At 37.5% G+C, this 19,605-nt stretch overlaps 5 protein-coding genes across 6 annotated transcripts; 2 read left to right on the top strand and 3 right to left on the bottom strand.

Moving 5' to 3' along the window:
* Positions 1-1,098: 1,098 nt before the first annotated feature.
* Positions 1,099-5,742, bottom strand: LOC111473168 (KIN14B-interacting protein At4g14310-like). Its single transcript, XM_023118721.1, has 3 exons — positions 3,852-5,742; positions 2,517-3,130; positions 1,099-1,847 (listed from the first exon to the last, which is right to left on the bottom strand). Exons 1-3 carry the CDS (start codon positions 5,505-5,507, stop codon positions 1,313-1,315), a joined length of 2,805 nt encoding a protein of 934 aa, XP_022974489.1. The 5' UTR covers positions 5,508-5,742; the 3' UTR covers positions 1,099-1,312.
* Positions 5,743-7,025: 1,283 nt separating this feature from the next.
* LOC111473175 (plastid-lipid-associated protein 6, chloroplastic) lies at positions 7,026-9,420 on the top strand. Its single transcript, XM_023118731.1, has 4 exons — positions 7,026-7,433; positions 7,636-7,872; positions 8,644-8,770; positions 8,889-9,420. The coding sequence occupies exons 1-4, from the start codon at positions 7,164-7,166 to the stop codon at positions 9,101-9,103; spliced, it is 849 nt and encodes a 282-aa protein (XP_022974499.1). The 5' UTR covers positions 7,026-7,163; the 3' UTR covers positions 9,104-9,420.
* Positions 9,421-10,126: 706 nt separating this feature from the next.
* On the bottom strand, positions 10,127-12,168 carry LOC111473176 (CRIB domain-containing protein RIC7-like). The gene is made up of 6 exons (XM_023118732.1): positions 11,896-12,168; positions 11,774-11,796; positions 11,597-11,681; positions 11,400-11,503; positions 11,213-11,291; positions 10,127-10,826 (listed from the first exon to the last, which is right to left on the bottom strand). The coding sequence occupies exons 3-6, from the start codon at positions 11,667-11,669 to the stop codon at positions 10,453-10,455; spliced, it is 630 nt and encodes a 209-aa protein (XP_022974500.1). The 5' UTR covers positions 11,670-11,681; positions 11,774-11,796; positions 11,896-12,168; the 3' UTR covers positions 10,127-10,452.
* A 599-nt stretch (positions 12,169-12,767) lies between these two features.
* Positions 12,768-16,424, bottom strand: LOC111473177 (glycolipid transfer protein 1-like). 2 transcript variants are annotated; one of them, XM_023118733.1, is made up of 7 exons: positions 16,224-16,424; positions 15,709-15,838; positions 15,306-15,361; positions 14,680-14,810; positions 13,976-14,111; positions 13,336-13,467; positions 12,768-13,049 (listed from the first exon to the last, which is right to left on the bottom strand). In XM_023118733.1, the coding sequence occupies exons 2-7, from the start codon at positions 15,824-15,826 to the stop codon at positions 13,014-13,016; spliced, it is 609 nt and encodes a 202-aa protein (XP_022974501.1). In that variant the 5' UTR covers positions 15,827-15,838; positions 16,224-16,424; the 3' UTR covers positions 12,768-13,013. The 2 variants fall into 2 exon arrangements, with proteins under 2 accessions (XP_022974501.1, XP_022974502.1); XM_023118734.1 differs by having other exon boundaries at positions 15,709-15,834.
* A 703-nt stretch (positions 16,425-17,127) lies between these two features.
* On the top strand, positions 17,128-19,154 carry LOC111473179 (60S ribosomal protein L14-2-like). Its single transcript, XM_023118735.1, has 5 exons — positions 17,128-17,214; positions 17,346-17,447; positions 18,298-18,427; positions 18,541-18,653; positions 18,812-19,154. The coding sequence occupies exons 1-5, from the start codon at positions 17,212-17,214 to the stop codon at positions 18,863-18,865; spliced, it is 402 nt and encodes a 133-aa protein (XP_022974503.1). The 5' UTR covers positions 17,128-17,211; the 3' UTR covers positions 18,866-19,154.
* The last annotated feature ends 451 nt before the right edge of the window (positions 19,155-19,605 follow it).

Below are 19,605 nucleotides of genomic sequence, written 5' to 3'. Positions count from 1 at the left end.
TTTAGCCCTATAATCCTCACGATATTATATTGTCCCTTTGGAGGTTCAGTGTCCTTACTAGCACACAATTTACTAGCACACCATTAGTAGATATTGTCCGTTTTAGCCCTATAATCCTCACGATATTATATTGTCCCTTTGGAGGTTCAGTGTCCTTACTAGCACACCATTTACTAGCACACCATTAGTAGATATTGTCCGTTTTAGCCCATTACATATCGTTATCATCTAACCAAAAGAAGTTTCACACTAACAAGAAATGTTTCATTACTATCTCCAATCGACGTGAGATCTCACATATAGTTTCATAAATAAGTTTCGTTTATAATTTATATCCCATTTTTGTCTTCCATCTTTTATATCTTAATTTAACCTTTCAAAATATTTATTTTAGTCCCTAAATTTTTTAATTTGTTTCATTTTTGTCCTTGAATTTTTTAATGTCTATTTTAATTTTTTAACTTTTAAAAAAATAATTATTTTGATTTATCGATTGAGTGTGTGTACGAGCATATTGATATCAACATAATTTCAAGCATACGACGAATATACATACAATAGAAAAATAAAATAATAAAGACCAAAATGATTATTGATAAGTCTCACATCGATTGAAGAGAAGAACAAACCCTATAAGAGATGTGGAAACCTCTCCCTACAATTTAAAATTGTGAGGGGCGACTAACGGACCAAATGGTATCAAAGCCAAACACCGACGGTGTGCCAATGCATCAATTGGAGAGGAGAACGAAATACTCCTTATATGAGATGTAAAAACCTCTCCCTAACAGACATTTTAAATCCATGAGGCTAACGACAATTTGGAACAGACAAAATCAAACAATATCTATTAGTAGTGGGCTTAAGTTATTACAAATGGTATCAAAGCTAGACACCGAGTAGTGGACCAGCAAGAACGCTAGGCCCCCAAAGGAAGTGGGGGAAGGGAACAAAGCACTCCTTATGAAAGATGTAGACATCTCTTTCTAACAGACACGTTTTAAAGTCACAAGACTAACGGAACATATCCTCACCTATTTTCAGCACAAACTCTCGTATCAAAAAGAGTTGGGTCTAATTTGTAACAGACAGCTTGAGTTTCAAAAAACTTGGACAACTTCATCTCTTTTATGTATGAAAGAACATCCATACGCAAAACCAGGCAATAACAAACACAATCTCATTAACCATAAATAGAGAGAACTATTGCTCTACCATCTTACATAGAACACCAAAAGACACAAGCATCTTATACAGCTTTTCAAGACAGATCAAGCCAAACAGCATTTGACCAGCAGCTTAAATTACGTACCTATGGCAATTGTTTCCATAATGCAGGGCGATCCCTCGATATGAGAAGCGCACGAGACGTCGAGTAATCGAAAGAAGGCAAATACAAATCATCTGGACCAACAACTTCCTTGACCGCCACTTGGGTGCCTTCAGGATCAACAGAGCTGGACTGTGAGACATCATCATTCAAGGCATCAAATACAAATAGCCCCAATCCACAGACAGCCATGACAAGATTTGAGTTCCCCCAAACTTGAGTTACTGCTGTATGATGGACGTGTGCATTGGTTTCTGGCAATGCATAAGTGCAGAAGAGGCCCTGTTTACGAATAGAGAATTGATGTACCACTGAAGAAGGCTGCTTCTTCCCTCCTGGCCTGACACTGGAACAGCCAACGTACACAGAATCTCCTCTAGAGAAAACTGACTGTGCGCCGAGGCTAGCTTTTGGCAACTTTAAGCCTATTCCTGATGGGCTGCGGAAGTCCAGAATGTTTACAGAATCTGTTGTGCAGAACACACCATCGTTTCCTTCTGCTTCTGCTGAGCTTATTCTGCATATCACAAACGCAAACATCACAAAATCAGTATAAATGAGCTGATGGATAAACCTATTTAGACTATGGATTAGTTTTCAAATAGAGTACGGATAAATATGTGAGAAAATTCAGAGGAATAGATTTCCATTGGTATGTGTTCTTTTGGGCAAGCCCAAAGTAAAGCCATGAGAGCTTATGCTTAAAGTGAACAATATCATACTATTGTGGGGATCCGCAATTCCTAACACAGTATCAGAATCATGCCCTTAATTTACCCATATCAATAGAATGCTCAAGTGTCAAACAAAGAAATTGCTAGCCTCGAAGATGTAGTCAAAAGTGACTCATGTGTCGAACAAAGACTGTACTTTGTTCGAAGACTCTAGAGAAAGGAGTCAAACCTTGATTAAAGGGAGGCTGCTCAAGGGCTACATAGACCTCAGTGGAGGCCCTATGTTGTACTTTGTACGAGGGGAAGATGGTTGGGAGGAAGTCCCATATTAGCTAATTTAAGAAATAATCATGAGTTTATAAGTAAGGAATAGATCTCTGCCATGAAATCTTATGCTCAAAGCAAACAATAATGTACCAATGTAGAGAATCTGTAATTCCTAACATTTTCAAGCAACCAAATAACAAATAACCAGGAGAGAAATATGATTAGAAATAAAAGAATCACAGCACCTTTGTCGAACCCCTCCTCCTAATTCAGCATCTGTGTTGTTCACGTGAAGAGCAGAAATTTTGCAACCGGGTGAGTAAACAGAGAGCAATGCCTGAGCGCTTGTAGAAGCAACATCCCATAGAGATATTGCCTCTGTTTCTGCTACAACTACTTTCCCTCTGTTTCTCCACTGCAAGGGACTAGAATAGTCCATTGCTGCCACTGGCTTTTGCACTTCCCAGTTCATAATTTCGTCACTATCACGGACATCAAAAACTTTTACAGTCTTTTGACAGGTAGCAGTTGAAATAATCAGAGGCCCACATGGCTTATACCACCATTGTTCCGTTTCTGGTACCAGCATATAACTAGGAGCATATCGCTTTTGCACAATGTTATGGGGTAAGGGAGCAAGTGCCGTCCTTGAAGAGGTCATTGCACCCTCAATCTGGAAAGCTCGTACGTTCTTGCTATAAAAATCCCAAGAGCAAAAACCTGCATCCATCGTATTCCCAGCTGACGCTGCCACCACATATCTTCCAGAGCAACCATCTGCTCCAGCGGCACGTATTATCCAGCAGTCTCTCCATATATTGGGTGAGATACCTGCTGGGGGCTTGTACACAGATTTCTCCTAAACAGATGAACACAATAGGTAAAGAAATAAATCTAAGCAAAGATCTAGCAGTTTGTACAACTGGAGGCATTCTCATTGTTAGATGAAAGTGTCCCACATCGATTAACTTAAGGAATGGTCATGGGTTTATAATCTAAGAATATACTCTCCATTGGTGTGAGGCCTTTTGGGGAAGCCCAAAGCAAAGCCATGAGAGCTTATGCTCAAAGTGGACAATATCATACCATTGTGGAGAGTCGTGTTCGTCTAACATGGTATCAGAGCCATGTCCTAAACTTAGCCGTGCCAATAGATTGGCAAATCCTCGAATGTCGAACAAAGGACTTCAAAAAGAAAAAAGGAGTCAAGCCTCCTCAAAGGTACGAAGGCAGTCAAAGAAGACTAAGACTCCAAAGGAGTCGAGCCTCGATTAAGACTCCATTGGTGTGAGGCCTTTTGGGGAAGCCCAAAGCAAAGCCATGAGAGCTTATGCTCAAAGTGGACAATATCATACCATTGTGGAGAGTCATGTTCGTCTAACACTCATAAACCCATTTCAGATCAATAGTTGAACAATTGTCCATCGGATTAGTAGAGTTGTACCATGCATGTGAATTAGCCTAACTTTTCAGGGTTATTGCAAAGAAGCATTTAGTAAATCATAGGACAAAATTTAGGGGTTATGAGTTTCAATACAGTTAAAAACGAGCGAGCCTTCATTAGAGGTTAAATGGCATACCTCGGTATTAGTAATATCGTAAAATGAGCACGAGCCATCGTTGTGAGCAAGAAGGACGGCCTCTCCCTCCGACACAAACCATCCACCTGTTGAGGTTTTGGTGCCTATTTCATTCATCTGGTAGGTGCTAGTATCATCTGTCTCCTCTCCTATTAGGCCTCCCTGTTTATTCTCGCGATCATCAAAATCATCAAGAATCTCATCGCTTGTGAGAATGACTTCGGCTTCTTGCTTACCCTTGAATTGGGTTGATGATTCTCGCAATCCTGAAGAAGTATTTTCATCCATTTCTTGGACTTCACAAAACTCCATACCAACTTGTTCGCTCCTCATGGTAACTTTTGTTTGCTCCTTATTCAGAGAAGCCAAAAACTCCAAAGCAATTGGGTTCTCATCAATTGGCATATCTTCAACCTTGACGCCATGAACATCATTGCTCTTTGAGCTATCTGACGCTGATTTCATTGACATCCGATTCCTGAGCAATTGGTGATGAGGAAATAGTCTCTCCTCCAATTCCTTCGTGTTAATACCTTTAACAGAAGTGTTAACATCTGCTTCCTTAGTTTCATCCTTTAAGACCATCTTGGTATCTCTATCGTTTTTACTCGTCAATCCCACTTTCACACCAGAACCAGCTGCACCATGTCCCATCGCTTTCTCAATCCCAGAAATCTTCTCCTGAATATCTGTGAGTATTAGCTTAGACGAGGAAGTGTTATTCAAATCCAACATTTCCTTTGTCTTCTTGATATCCGATGCTATCCTCTTTACCTTACCCTCCAGAAAAGCAAGCTTCTCATGGAGCTTGCTCGGATACTTGTTACTCGTACAGCTTGAAGTCCCCTCTCCTCCAATTTGCCCTCCCTCTTTGAAAATCTCTAAATCTTTCTTCTCAGATTTCAAACTGGGTTTCTCCTCTTCTTCTTCGTTAATTATAGAAACCCTCTGTACTTTCTCGGGAACGATTGAACTTTTACCATTTCCATCGCTTCTTAAAGCATCGTCAATGGCTTCCCCACTATGTCTTCCCGAAACCTTAAACCCCAGTGGTTTGCCCTCAATTTTCTCCTCATCAGGCGGTTGGTTAGCTTCAGAAATCCGATTCTTACCGTCCATATTCGCTCGAAGCTTTACATTTTCCTTCAGTTCCCTATAAACTCTCAATCCAGTTAGCCCTCCTCCTCCCACCATCACATCCAGATCCTTAACTCCTACTTTCGTTTTATCACTAGAACCTCTAACGCTCGAACCTCTTCCCCCAGCCGTTTGATAACTCTCCCCTACAGAACCTCTCACTCGATCAACCGAAACCCTCCGCTCCCTACGAGAGTCAACAGAACCCCTAATAAACTCAGAAGGACTAGAGCTCCTACCTCTCGGAACCGAAGACGTGGACCACCGAGCACGACTTTCGCCGTCGTTAACAGCGATTACCGCAGCCTTGTTCACTCGCGGCACGGCCCGGATCGAGGGCTTTTGAGCCATCATCGGAAGCTTAGGCGTGGACTTCGGATTCTCCTTGCCCACCGACGAAAATCTGCAGGATGAATCGGAATTAGTCTTTTGATTGGAACATGAGAGCGGAGTTACAGGTTTGGAGGGCTTAATGGCAGCGGATCCGCCGCTGCGATCTCGGAGACGGCGAGCCGACATCGGTGGCGTTTGCCGGTGATGATCGGATGAAATGGGAATGAATATAGATGAAAATTATGAGGGGATGTTGAGATCTGGATTTGGAGTGGAGAGGGATTTGATTTCAGTGATGGATATGAATTTGGAGAATGCAGAAATGGGGGAATGAAGGAGGGATTCGATTTTTTGGTTTGGGCGGGAAATTGAATCTGAATTTTAGCTTTTGAATTTCATTTGCTTTCTTCACTTAACGCTCTGCTTTTGTCAGGAAGCGACATCATGTTTGAGCTTGTTCCTTATTGTTTTCTTTTTCCATAAATTAAAGCTTAATAATTGGCGGCAATATTTTGTAAACAATATTTTACTCATCAATACAATTACAATAAGAGCAATAAAAAACTATTATTTTTTTAAAAGTGTTTCTCACAATTATCCGTTCTAACTACTCGAACTCAAACCATAAAAGTTAGTTTAAGTTGTTGAATCAACGAGTCTAATCCAAAAATAGAATTATAATCCAACTTTTTCCTATCATACTTTTAATATTGTTATAAATATTAAAATAATTTTTTTAATATTTGAGATTTATGAAAGGTTAATTATCAGTGTAACTTCTTATAAGTATAATTATTTTAAGTCTAATATAAATTAATTTTATTTTAATAACAATTAATAATTTTTCTTATAAGTATAATTATTTTAAGTCTAATATAAATTAATTTTATTTTAATAACAATTAATAATTTGAACGGTATAATTAGAATGTTTCTACTCAACTATTTAATTATAGAGTATGGTGATAAAAAAAAAAAGTGAAGAAAGCGAAAATAATTTACATATATTTTTTTACTTTTATTTAATTTTTTCAATTATTTATTTGTGAAGAAAGCGAAAATAATTTACATATATTTTTTTACTTTTATTTAATTTTTTCAATTATTTATTTTCAAACCATTCTTAAAAATAAAATTTAAAATATTTAGAATTTAACTTTTAATATATATTTAAATTAATAATTATTACTTTAGTTAAGATAAACATTTATTTATCCAAAAAGATTATAGCGGGAAGATGCATTAATAATTATTACTTTAGTTAAGATAAACATTTATTTATCCAAAAAGATTATAGCGGGAAGATGCAATCTAGATCTCAAATCTCAATTAGAAACAACCACGTGGCATTTCTCGAACCAATCATATCGCTCCACTCAAATCCTATCTGTCCCACCATTCGACGCTCTGCATCTCACCTCCATTGATCCTTCTTCGATTTCTATAATATTCCACCGTTGCTAANTTTAATATATATTTAAATTAATAATTATTACTTTAGTTAAGATAAACATTTATTTATCCAAAAAGATTATAGCGGGAAGATGCAATCTAGATCTCAAATCTCAATTAGAAACAACCACGTGGCATTTCTCGAACCAATCATATTCGACGCTCTGCATCTCACCTCCATTGATCCTTCTTCGATTTCTATAATATTCCACCGTTGCTAAATTCGACGCTCTGCATCTCACCTCCATTGATCCTTCTTCGATTTCTATAATATTCCACCGTTGCTAACCATTCAATTGATGATTCATAAATTTTCCCTGTTTTTCTGTTCTTCCCTCAATTATTTTCCCGAGAAACAAACAGTTTCGCTCTCCACTCAATCAAGGTTCCCATGGCTGCGGTAGCGACCTCTGTGCTTCACTCGCCACTCCAGATCTGTTCTTCCGATTCTTCTTCTTCTGGGTTTCTATCTCCATCCAGAATCCATGGGTTTGCACCCAATTTCAAGCTCAAGTGTTCCAGCCGCCGGCCTCTGCTTTCCGGCGACGGCCGACCCAAAAGAAGTTTCTATTTGAAGTCGGCTTCCGATTCCTCTCCTTCTCTTGATGATGATTACAAGGCTAATTCTGAACTCCTTGCATCCTTGAAGCTCAAGCTACTGGTAGGTCTCTCTTTTGCCTCTCATTCCTCTGTTTCAATTGATTGATTGAAAGTGGGTGTCAACAGTCAAGAACACATGTAGAACTAGCATGTCGAGGATTGTTGGGAGGGAGTCCTAATGAGTGATTATCTCAAATTGGACAATATCATACTATCGTGTAGATCCGTGATTCCTAACTTGCTCTGCTTTTTCATTATACTAGAGTGCGGTTTCCGGGTTAAATAGAGGTCTTGCTGCAAACGAGGATGATTTACAGAAGGCAGATGAGGCTGCCAAAGAGATTGAAGCTGCTGGAGGGCCTGTGGACCTCTCAGTTGATCTTGACAAATTGCAAGGGAGATGGAAACTGATATACAGTAGTGCATTCTCGTCTCGCACTCTAGGCGGAAGTCGACCGGGACCTCCCACGGGAAGGCTACTTCCGATCACTCTTGGTCAGGTGCAATATTTCTGATTTCTATTGTTGTTGGTCGTATCTTAGTTCTATCTCTACTATAGAACCGGACACAGACTGCTTCTTCTTCTCATACAACTTGCAAACAAGATGACTAACAAAACTTATTTAGTTAACAATGTTCGTTTTCGTTTATGTTTGTGTTGAGAATTGCTGGGAGTGAGTCCCACGTTAGCTAATTTAAGGAACGATCATGGGTTTATAAATAAGAAATACATCTCCATTGGTATGAGGCCTTTTGGGGAAGTCCAAAGCAAAGTCATGAGAGCTTATGCTCAAAGTGGACAATATCATACCATTATAGAGAGTCGTGATTCCTAACATGGTATCGGAGCTATGCCCTTAACTTAGTCATATCAATATAATTCTCAAATGTCGAATAAAGAAGTTGTGAGCCTCGAAAGTGTAGTCAAAAGTGACTCAAGTATTGAATAGCGAGTGTACTTTGTTTGAGGGCTCCAGAGAAGGAGTTGAACCTTGATTAAGGGGAGGCGGTTCGAGGGCCCCATAGGCCTCAGGGAAGGCTCTATGGTGTACTTTGTTCGAGGGGAGGATTGTTGGGAAATGAGTCCCACATCGACTAATTAAGGGGTTGATCGTGGGTTTATAAGTAAGGAATACATTTCCATTGGTACGAGGTCTTTTAAGAAAACCAAAAGTAAAGTTATGAAAGCTTATGCTCGAAGTGGACAATATCATACTATTGTGGAGACTCGTGGTTTCTAACAATGTTGACTTTCAAATTTCCATCAATAGGTTTTTCAGCGGATCGACGTCATCAGCAAAGATTTCGATAACATCGTAGAGCTCGAGTTAGGTGCTCCTTGGCCACTACCTCCTGCTGAAGTCACTGCTACATTAGCTCACGTGTTTGAAATCATAGGTTGGTTCTCTAAGGATATTCTTTTCCTTATGGTGTTACAATTACAAGGCCATTGCTATGTAACTTCCCATTTCTTAACCAGAAGAATTGTTCTATTGTCTACTTGTACTGAGATCAGGGTCTGCTAAGATAAAGATAACTTTTCAAAAAACCACCGTGAAAGCCACTGGAAACTTATCACAGCTTCCTCCATTGGAGGTACCTCGGCTTCCAGATGCGTTAAGGCCTCCATCCAACACTGGAAGTGGCGACTTTGAAGTCACTTACCTTGACAATGATACTCGGATCACCAGGGGAGATAGAGGAGAACTCAGAGTGTTTGTTATTTCATAATATCATCACAGACATGATGCATGCCCTTTGCTGCACCCTCAGGTTTAAACATCTCCCCCAAAGTCTGAAATTATATCATCCATCATTGTTTAGTATTATTATTCGTTTCGTTATCGAATCTTCGATACGAACTGAAACTTAGAGATCAACTGCTGTAACCATAGTTAGGAAGAGGAAAGCATAAAGTGTCTGGATTTCTACATTGTTCACTGTAAGTAGTTTCATTGTCTTGATCAATGTATTGATCAGTCAGAGGTTAAAAATGTGAAATGGTTTTTGTTAGGAATCACGAATCTCTAATGGTATAATATTGTCCACTTTGAGTATAACCTCTTGTGATTTTGTTTTTGGTTTCCTCGAAAGGTCTCATACCAATAAAAATGGTGTTCCTTGCCTATAAACTCATGATCATTCCCTTAATTAGCGAAGGTGGGACTGCCCTTGAACAAAGTACACCATAGAGCCTCCCTTGAGGTCTATGGAGCCCTCAAACAACCTCCCCTTAATTGAGGTTCGACTCCTTTCTCTGTAGCCCTCAAACAAAGTACACCATTTGTTCGATACTCAAGTCACTTTTGACTACACTTTTGAGCCTCACACCTTCTTTGTTCGACTCTTGAGAATTCTATTGACATAACTAAGTTAAGAGCATGATTCTGATACTATGTTAGGAACCACGAATCTTCACAATGATATAATATTGTCCACTTTGAGTATAATCTCTCATGACTATGCTTTTGGTTTCCCTAAAAGGTTTGCTTATAAACCATGATCGATGTGGATTCCCTCCCAATAACCTAGTTTATCTAATGACAGTGCCTATGCAGGCTCTTATGAGTCTTGACGGCATAAAAGGCTTTCTGAACACCCAAAAGCTTCTATGGCATCCTTGTTAGACATGGATGGAACAGTGGTTTAACGGAGACAGTCGGAGAATTTTCTAGGTGATATAAGAGATTCGTATTACCCGAGAAATGAAATGTTCCAAATGCAACACGAATACTTGACAGTGCAACAATAAGCTCTAAGTGCTGTTATTTGTGACTACAATGGTTCTGTCAATCAGTGATTTATGAGGATCATACCACTGCATTGAAAAGGGGCGCTGAATATATAAATTCAAGCTTCAGATTACGTGTGGGTCATCGTTTGAAGAATGACTGTTGGTTACATGTTTACACATACAACTTTCTTGGTGATAAAATTTTAACTGATGACTGAAGCTAAAGTCATATGATTCATATCATCTCCAAGGCAACAAAATTATGTTCATATACGGGCAAGGAGAATCCATCTGAAGCACCCAGCTCGACTAGAATGCCGTTTAGTTCCATGTCTGGAATTTCCGCTCACCCCTGTTCTTCATCAACTGCTTCCAACACTGGGCTTGGTATGTCTGTTAAAGAGTTATTCTCCCTTGATCTAGAGGATTTTGTTGATTCACCCCCGTCAGATGACCCCTTAGATTTCCTCCGATGTGAGTGTTTTGGGGCAGGATTTTCTGAGCTTGATGAACCCCCTTGATTCGAACTACGATGACGTCGTGAGCTTCGATTACTACCTTCTGCAACAGATTCGCCTGAAGGGCATGATGAGCGTTGTCGCCTAGAACCTTTCTCAGAATGTCGCCGAGCAGAAGAAGAGTCTAAAGACGTTTCTGATGATGTTTGCGATTTCGACTTTCGAGATCGATTTGCCTTTTGCACATCTATCTCTCCAGACTCTATACAAACATAACTTCCATTACCAACATCACTTCACCATCCTCAGAAACTCTAAAAGATACAACAATCTACCAGCATTCTAAGCCAAATCTCAGCCACCAAGACTAAGCAATCAAAATATAACAAATCAAACAACATCTATATTCATGACTTGAATGTAAACAGTCCTGAATTTCCATTTTGACATGATGAGCTATGTAAATGTTGAATCATTTATCAATGCACATGATTAAACTTATTAGCTTTATATTTATCGCAGGTTGAATGATTCACCCAAAGAAGAAACGAATACATATTCATAAACTAGAGTGCCATTTAAACCTTAACATTCTATGAGTAAACGAATTAAAATTTTCAGATAAAAGTAGAAGAAGATGAAGCAAACCTTTGCTGGGGAGTTCCCCACTAGAATTCACCAAATCCCCCGAGTCTTGGCTTTGTGGCGAAGATTTGAACTCGTTCATCTGTGCAATTTCCCAACACCCACAAAATCCAAATCGACGTTCACAAAACTTTAAAAACACAACATAAAATCAGAAAAGGGTGAGATTCCATCCTTTGATTGTTCTTACCCAGCCAGGATTATTTTGATTACCAGATGGACCATCCCATCCAATATGAGCAACATGCTTAACGTCAGTGGGAAGCCCAATCTGCATTTCCTGTTCCTTTTCATCTGCAAATTTCCATCAAATCAATCAATCAAGTCCCGATCCAGGGCAAAAATTTTCGAACGAAAACAAAAACGATAACGAAATCGAAAACATACCGAAAATCTGTGAAATGTATCTTAGTCCTTTTAAGAGGCCCTTTACAGAGTTGCCCTTGACAGAGGTGCCCATTGTTCCAATAAGCTATATAAACTGAAAACTTAACTACCCGATCGCGAGAGAATGAAAAAGAAAAAAAATAGAAAAAAATAGAAAAAGAAAAAAAAAACTCCAACCACGATAATCGATAAACCTACACCTGCGATTCAAGATCCAAATGCAGAGAAAAGCAAGCAAGATGAAATTACTTGTTGATTCAAAGAGATTTATAAATGAAGAAAGAATTAAGAGAAATTACCTTCGTCGAAAGAATCTGAAAGCTACAAGTAAGTGAAAATGGGGGAAATCGACAGGTTTTGATCGACAGGGACCGGTGAGGAAAGGGGGAGGGAATCGGAGCCGGAGTCCAGTCAATCAAAACCTGGTTGCTTGAGAGAAGAATGAATTTAGGATGAATTTACAGAGAAGGAGGAATAGAAATTCGAATGGAGAGGGCAGATTGATGAGCTAATCTTAGTGCAGGTTTTCAATGGCTGTTTTGTGAAAGCGCGGGAACAGCGGTTGGGGCGGGGACTGTACGGCCATCCACTCTCGCAATATTTTCTCTTTTCCTTTTTAATCACATCTTTTTTCCTTTTTTTAAAAANTTTTTTTTTTTTTTTTTTTTTTTTTTTTTTTTTTTTTTTGTTAAGACTGACTTATTTAGTCAATGGCTTTTTATTGGTTCAATTGTTGAAGATGTTTTTAGAATTCTAAATATTTTATTTTTTTAAAAATGGCTCATTTGTTTTTATTTATTTATCTGAAAGAATTGTGCTCAACTTTTGATTGAAATGACAAGAAATATATGCACAATTATGTAACTAACCAAAATTAATAAGAAAAAATTGCACAAACTACCCTTAAATTATGAAATTTATTACGATCACCTTATGCCTTTTTTTATTTGAGTTGTGTAATTTTTACTTTCGAGTACTTAAAGAACTCTTAGATGCGAATGTAATGTTGAACGGAGATCAACTTAATCAAATTAGAACTTTTTGATAAAAAAAAAAAAAAAAAAATCAATAATGTGATGGTAACAAACCCATCATTTTAAGGGGGTGGTTTGTGTAATTTTCCTTAAAGGTAACTTTCAAATTTATAAATGTCAAAAATATTTAAAGATGATTTTACAAGATTAGAATTCTCGTTAAGACGTAAAAATGTCAATGAGCTAGTTGTGTTACAAACACAACAAAAGAACATACAAAATAGAAACATGAGAATACCAAATCAAAAGACAATTGAAGTCTAACGATTATGTCTGAGTTTTAAGGATGTTAAAAGGATTTTAAATAAGCTATAATATAAGTGCATAGAGGAAGTAACAATATAAAGGAGACACAACTCCGATTTTCAGGGACGACCAGCCTCTCACGACGCCTTAAGATCGTCCAAGCCAAAGCTAGCCTGTGAAAGAGAGTATTTATTTCATCAGTCCTCTAAAACATTTTCCTAACCAAATTAAGACATTTAGGAGATACTAATCTATTGATTCATGACTAATGACATACAAAATTGAATAAGAAAAAGTAATAGATTGAATGGACTTGGAAATTCAATCCCAAACTAAATTTAATGTCGCCCTAAAGGCTCAGAAATTTCAGTTAATAAAAAGCATAACTACCTTGCAAAACTGAACTAGTTCTATCAAGTTTGGAAGTTTGACATTTCTTCAGGAATTTGGGAAACTTACCAGAAATTTGTGATTCTCTGCGAGGAGAGGTGAAAATTTTGTACAAAATTTCTCAATGTCAGCTTCAACATTGCCATTGCCTGATAGAACATCCATAAACTTCTTACGATCGGGAGCAAGCTTCATGGCGACCTACAATTTTAGTATCCCATTAGAATCAACATATAGTTTTTCATAAGCTGAATTCACGGATTGAGCTTAACGATGTGAAATAACTTCCAGTTAGTTCAAACACTATAAATGTATTTGAAGCAGTAGAAGGTTTAACAAAATTTGCCACGATTCTGTATGTGCTACATGTTTTTGTATCCTGAAAGTGACGTCAACTTTCGAATCTTGAAATGTGAACTCATATGTTACACCATTCTCGATAAAGATAATCGAGTTATAGACCAAAAAAGATGCTAGTAACACGACATATACCAGAAATAGAACTCTAGGAATATGCGTATGGGCTTCAGCGGATACTTCAGTGCATTTTTAAGCTTCTATTGATCTCTAAAATCCCAAGTTGAAGGAAAATAAAGAAGGCGAGATAAAAAGCGGAAAATAACTGCTGCAACTAACAAATTGGATAAAAAATCACCCCTTATACCAAAGAATTTAAAAATTAAATTAAGTAGAGGCATCAGAGGATTACAGAGAAACTTGAACTGGCCAGCCAGCCATGCCACTTTTTCAAGGTTCTGCCATATGCTTCTGTACAAGCACGGGTCATTGTCCAATCCTGATGCTCCAGTAAGTTGCGAAACAGTTGTACCAAGAAATCCAATGCTCTGACAGGATCAAAATATGCAAGTAGGATCAAAGTGTGTGTTAATCAAATTGATCCAAGATCATTTGCAGAGTTATTTAGATGATTATATTTCTGGGTTTAGTTAAAAACAAAGATTTACTCATTATTTTCTAAAAAAGGGAAAAACAGCAATTTGGTTCAGTCATTCACACTGCAGATGCAACTAAAAACTCATTCCTTGTATTAAGAAGTGCAAAGAGTCGCATCGAAGTTTTATCAAAATGCTATAGCAGGTCGTGTGCAACGCAATAACCAAGAAAATGCAAGGATACGCATCCAAAGGGGGCAAGGGAAAACTGAAGTAGTTGTAGTTCATCTACTTATTTCAGTTAACTGCAGATTNGGGGGGGGGGGGGGGGGGGGGGGGGGGGGGGGGGGGGGGCTACCATCACCAATTAGATTTTAGCACTGTAACATGTAATGACAAACATGGTTAAGTTATACATATTCGTGTTCAACAGCTTCCTTGATAACATTCAACATATAATTCTTCAGTGGTGTTTTTTCCAAGGAAAAAATAACCAGATTCATTACAGACACTGTCTAACCTTGTCAACCAAAGAAGACCATTTGTGCAACTGGACGATCCTTTTGCAGTATTAGTTTCAATCTCAGGCTTCACCAAGTGATACAAGTACTTGAATGCAGGTGGGTTGGAACAATACTTGGCGTCCAATCTCTACAGATACAAACACTAAGGTGAAGAAAACATAAACGTTACAGAAATTAGCGGTCTATAACAAAATCACAAGCATCGATATAATTCCCAAAACACTAGAACAGCGAAGGCATACATTTGTCTTCCTTTAAGAATTACAGTTTTATATCACGAATGCTTATAAACACCCGTGAGTACTCAAGTTAGATGTGTGTTTTATCTTTTCAGATACCATACATTTTTTCTACTTTTCCAGCTACGTTTCTCATTTAATCCAATCGTATTTGGAAAATCCAATAAAAGAAGACAAGAAAATTAGCAAGTCCTAAGTCCAGTGACAGTGATTAGTAGCCTATAAACTCAAACATGACAGAGATAAAATCAAGTGAACAGATGCATACAAGCTTCGATGTTTCTCCCTCAAGTAAAAAAACAGGCTGCCATAAACGGGCCTCATAGACAATGATATTCTACAAACTTAACGAATGGGAAAAGAATATGACGTGCGCATCTTACCGAGATGTTGCCTCCAATGTCAGTTTTAACAAGTGCCATAGAAGCTCCAAACTTATCTGCATTAGAAATAATTGAGACGTTAATTTTAAGATATCAAGTCATAAAATTGATCAGTTTGTGGTAACCAAAGTATGAGATTGCAATAATGCTTAGTTGCAGTAGGAATTCAATATTGATGTGGAAACAAATGACTCGAGACTGCAGAAACCTTAAAATGACAAATCTAGTTCTCTAGTCCACCAACAAAGAAATATCAGTCTACTAACTTCATGCAGGCAAATGATAAAGCCCATGTTTATCTTCTTGATATAACTCTCTTTCGTCAAAATGAAATCATATGCAGTCAGACGCCAGGAAACTAGAGAATCATTTAAAAGGCAAAAGGATTCAAGAGGCACTGCACCTATAACAGGCAAAATATGTTTGCACACTTCCAAGAAAGGCTTGGTCAAAATCTCCCCTGCTTCAGATTTGACATGCTGAATCCCTTCCAAGGCAGGGGCAAAAACAGTTCCATCCATTTATAGGCCTTGCTGCATCCAAACAAGTACATGAATTCCTCACAGAGAACACTTAGAAATAATTAATTTCCGTCAGATTCCTTCACAATCACTAGTCGAACAGAAAGGTCGCTTCTCTTCGAGATAGAAAGCAATACAGAATTCAACATAACAGAATGTCGCAAAATAATATCGATTAGAATACAAACTGCAGTTGATCAGCATCAAGGCATTCAACTAGAATTAAACTTCTTCATTCAATTTCATCTACCTTTAATCCGGAACAAAAATGAACGAAAAGAACACAGACGTAGATGAGATCAATATACAATTTAATCAGATCACAGCGTACAGCCGAAAACAATCAATTGTAACGAAGAAGAACTCCGGCAAATGAAGTAGAGAAATGTATGCTTACAGTAAGAAGAAATCCTTTGTGTTGTGATTGGTGCGGCGTTGAGAGCTCTGATCGAAGCAGTGCGAGATAAATTGAAAAGATCAGGGCAGGCAGGAGAGAGGAAGACGATACCGGGAAGTGTGGGATTCGAGTAGTAACAGAAGTTCTGATAATATCTCTCTTCTAATTTTAGCGGTGCTGTTTACGTCGCCAGACGAGAAAGAAAATACTATCACGTGAGTTGTTCGATCATCTTTTAAACTATATATTTGTAAAAATTAATCAAACTTCATATAATGTGACACCAATTTTTTTTTTTATTTTTTTTTATTACAAAAATAATAACATATCATTCCGCTCTCGAGCCTCCTTGTCAAGTTCGATTTGACGTATCAGTAAGAAACTATCCCACCAACTAGTTCAATGGCACCGAGTATGTGACTCTCACATTAGACAGAAGTAGAAGAGTTAATTTGATCGAGCAAACCAAATGAGCGAGACTGATTTAAAGCGAAAATGTTGCACTAAAAATTGTGTTCAAATATGTTTCCATGGTAGCATTGTTAATTTCATTGTTTTAATTTTTACGTGATTTGCTATTAATTTTTCGTTTTATATAGATCATTAAATTTTAAAAATTATAAACGGGTAAGACACCAAATTTAAAATTTATTAATTTATTATATATAAAGTTAATAATTTTAAGATTTATTAAATAGTGATTTAAATGGATAAAAATGGAAAATTTCTAATTTATATTTTGAGGTTTATTTATATTGGATATAAAAATGAAGATTTACAGATTTAAAATAATTTCATGATATTAAATAGACGTAATAACTTTTAAGAGTTAAATGGGATATAAAACTTGAAAAGAAAAATTAATCGGGGGCCTAAAATCGTAATTTCACAAGTAATAACATATAGAAGGAATCAATTATCTGGACTCAGAATAGAGGAAAGAACCCTAGGCTCGTCTTCCGTCTCTGTAAAACCCTACAGCCTGAAGATGGTGAGGCTTCTATTCCTTCGTATTTCTTCTCCTAGCTACGAATCGACAGCGCATGGTGGTGTTGTTTTCTTCCTGAGTTTATGTTCTGCTAATTGTTTATGAATTTCGTGTTTTCTGAATTGTTTCTGTAGCCGTTCAAGAGGTATGTTGAGATCGGGAGGGTCGCTCTCGTCAACTATGGCGAAGACTACGGAAAGCTTGTTGTGATTGTCGATGTCATTGACCAGAACAGAGTAATTTTCTCTGCTATTACATACTTTTTCGATGAGTATTACTTTTTAGTTTGAATTTGTATCAATCCCCTTGACATTCATAAGCCACGGAAAACGGAAGCTCTATGCTTCCCCACTCCTTTGTTTCTTCTGAATTTGATGTTTGCGTTATGACCTAAACATATATATCATAAAATTCTGCTATTTATTATCTAGGAAAATTATTTCATAGCTTTTTCAAGTTTGAAGTGATAATTGTTGAAATAATATACAGCATTCCTTATTTAACTTTATGTTCATTTAGTAGGTCGCTAATTAGTGGTCATTCAATCAGTAGTTGGGTTGAGGATGATGCAAATTACTACTGATTGATGGTTAGCTTGAACTGTTTTCTCTGGCTGATTCTCCAGAAACCAAAAGGGGTGTTTCGTTGGTTGTTCAAATTTATGGTTGTTTGATGCGCTGATGATTTTAATTGTTTTTGGGACTTCTCGTGAGTCTACAAATACAGATGTATGTCGCACTGGATGTTTGTAAACATTCATGCTTGTTTCAATGGATATATTCCATTTTTTCTTTCCCTACTGAATTTGATTCTACAGTATCCAATTGTCTTTTGTAGAAAAGAAAGGATTTGGATGGAATTGGCATATGCATGCATTTTATGTTGACATTTCCTGGTGAACTTGGGTTTAGTTTTTTCAATATTTGATTAGTTGCTAACAACATGAGCATAGCTCAACTATTAAGTCGTTTTTACTTCCTCTGAGAGGTTGTAGGTTCGAATCCCTCCCTCCATGTGATATAACACTCAATTTTTTTTTTTATTAGTTGCTCATTCTATATATTTTTTTAATGCTACTGTGTACAGGCTCTGGTGGATGCTCCTGATATGGTCAGGTCTCAAATGAACTTCAAGAGACTTTCTCTTACTGACATTAAAATTGACATTAAGAGGGTCCCTAGGAAGAAGGAGCTCATCGAAGCCATGAAGGCTGCTGGTATGCTTTTCAACTGATTTCACTTTCAAATACCTAATTCTTCCACTACCACCCTCAATTGGGGTGTTGTTTTTATTTGCCTCAAGTCTAACCCGTTGTTTCGGTCATGTCAGATGTTCAGAAAAAGTGGGAGGATAGCTCTTGGGGGCGAAAACTTCTCGTTAAAAAACGAAGGGCATCCCTTAACGATTTTGATAGGTTTAAGCTAATGTTGGCCAAGATAAAGGTCAGTGATGATATGTGATGCGTCTGTACTTTCTCTTGTTCCCCCCACCCTCTTTCTTTATCATCGATAAGTATAAGAGCTCTAAACCCGCTGTTTCTCTTGTGTTCTTAATTCATGGCAACCTATTCCTCAAATGGATATTATTTAATTTTTTGCAGAGAGCTGGATTGGTGAGGCAAGAGCTTGCAAAGCTGAAAAAGAGTGAATCTTAGAAAGCACATTTCTTTATCTTCAAATTTTGTTAGAGATCAATTTAAATGTTGTGGATTGTTCTCCCTTTTGCTTCTCAAGCACTTGAGAATTTGGGTTGCTTCTGAAGTGCATGGAGTTTTGGACATCCAAGTGTGTAGTGAGTACAACTGCATATGCCTTTTGTTTTCTATTTGTTTGTTTGTTTGTTTAATGTTTGCTTCACTTGCTTGAACTTTCATTTAGTAAGTAGTTCAGAAAGTATGTGATTGGTACCAGATCTTAGTGCAATATCAAACCATTTTATCAAAAGCTATTTTAAATCCTTTCCTCTGTGGACTGGTGTAGAACTCAGATCCATCTGCTTTGAGCGAACTTAGGTTAGAAAATTTGGTGGTTTCTCTACTTGCTGATTACGCCCGTGATCGAGAAAAACCCTAGTTGCGAGCTTCAGTTGTTTTCTGGTTATGCCCTGTAATGAGTGAATCTACATCCTCTTCAATGGTGCGAAGAAGCAAAGGTGCAATCGTTTGACATAAACATTGCTGACAGCAATGTTCTCGTTTACCATTCCTTCTCTGTTCTGCCTTTCAATGGCGTCGTTTGTGGATAATGGTTTGTTGTAGTTAAGTTTTTTTTATGATATATTGAACACAAATCTTGGAATTGGATGCATAAGAAAAAATCATGGGACTTAAAAGCATATCTAATTGATGTAATGAAGATTTGTATTGAATGGTGCCCTCCATGGATGCAATGAAAA

Source organism: Cucurbita maxima, unplaced genomic scaffold (genome assembly GCF_002738345.1).
Source record: "Cucurbita maxima cultivar Rimu unplaced genomic scaffold, Cmax_1.0 Cma_Scf00107, whole genome shotgun sequence".
In the NCBI taxonomy this organism is placed as follows: Eukaryota; Viridiplantae; Streptophyta; class Magnoliopsida; order Cucurbitales; family Cucurbitaceae; genus Cucurbita; species Cucurbita maxima.
Note: the sequence above shows the minus strand (reverse complement) of the source record. Positions and strands in the feature narration are given on the sequence as shown.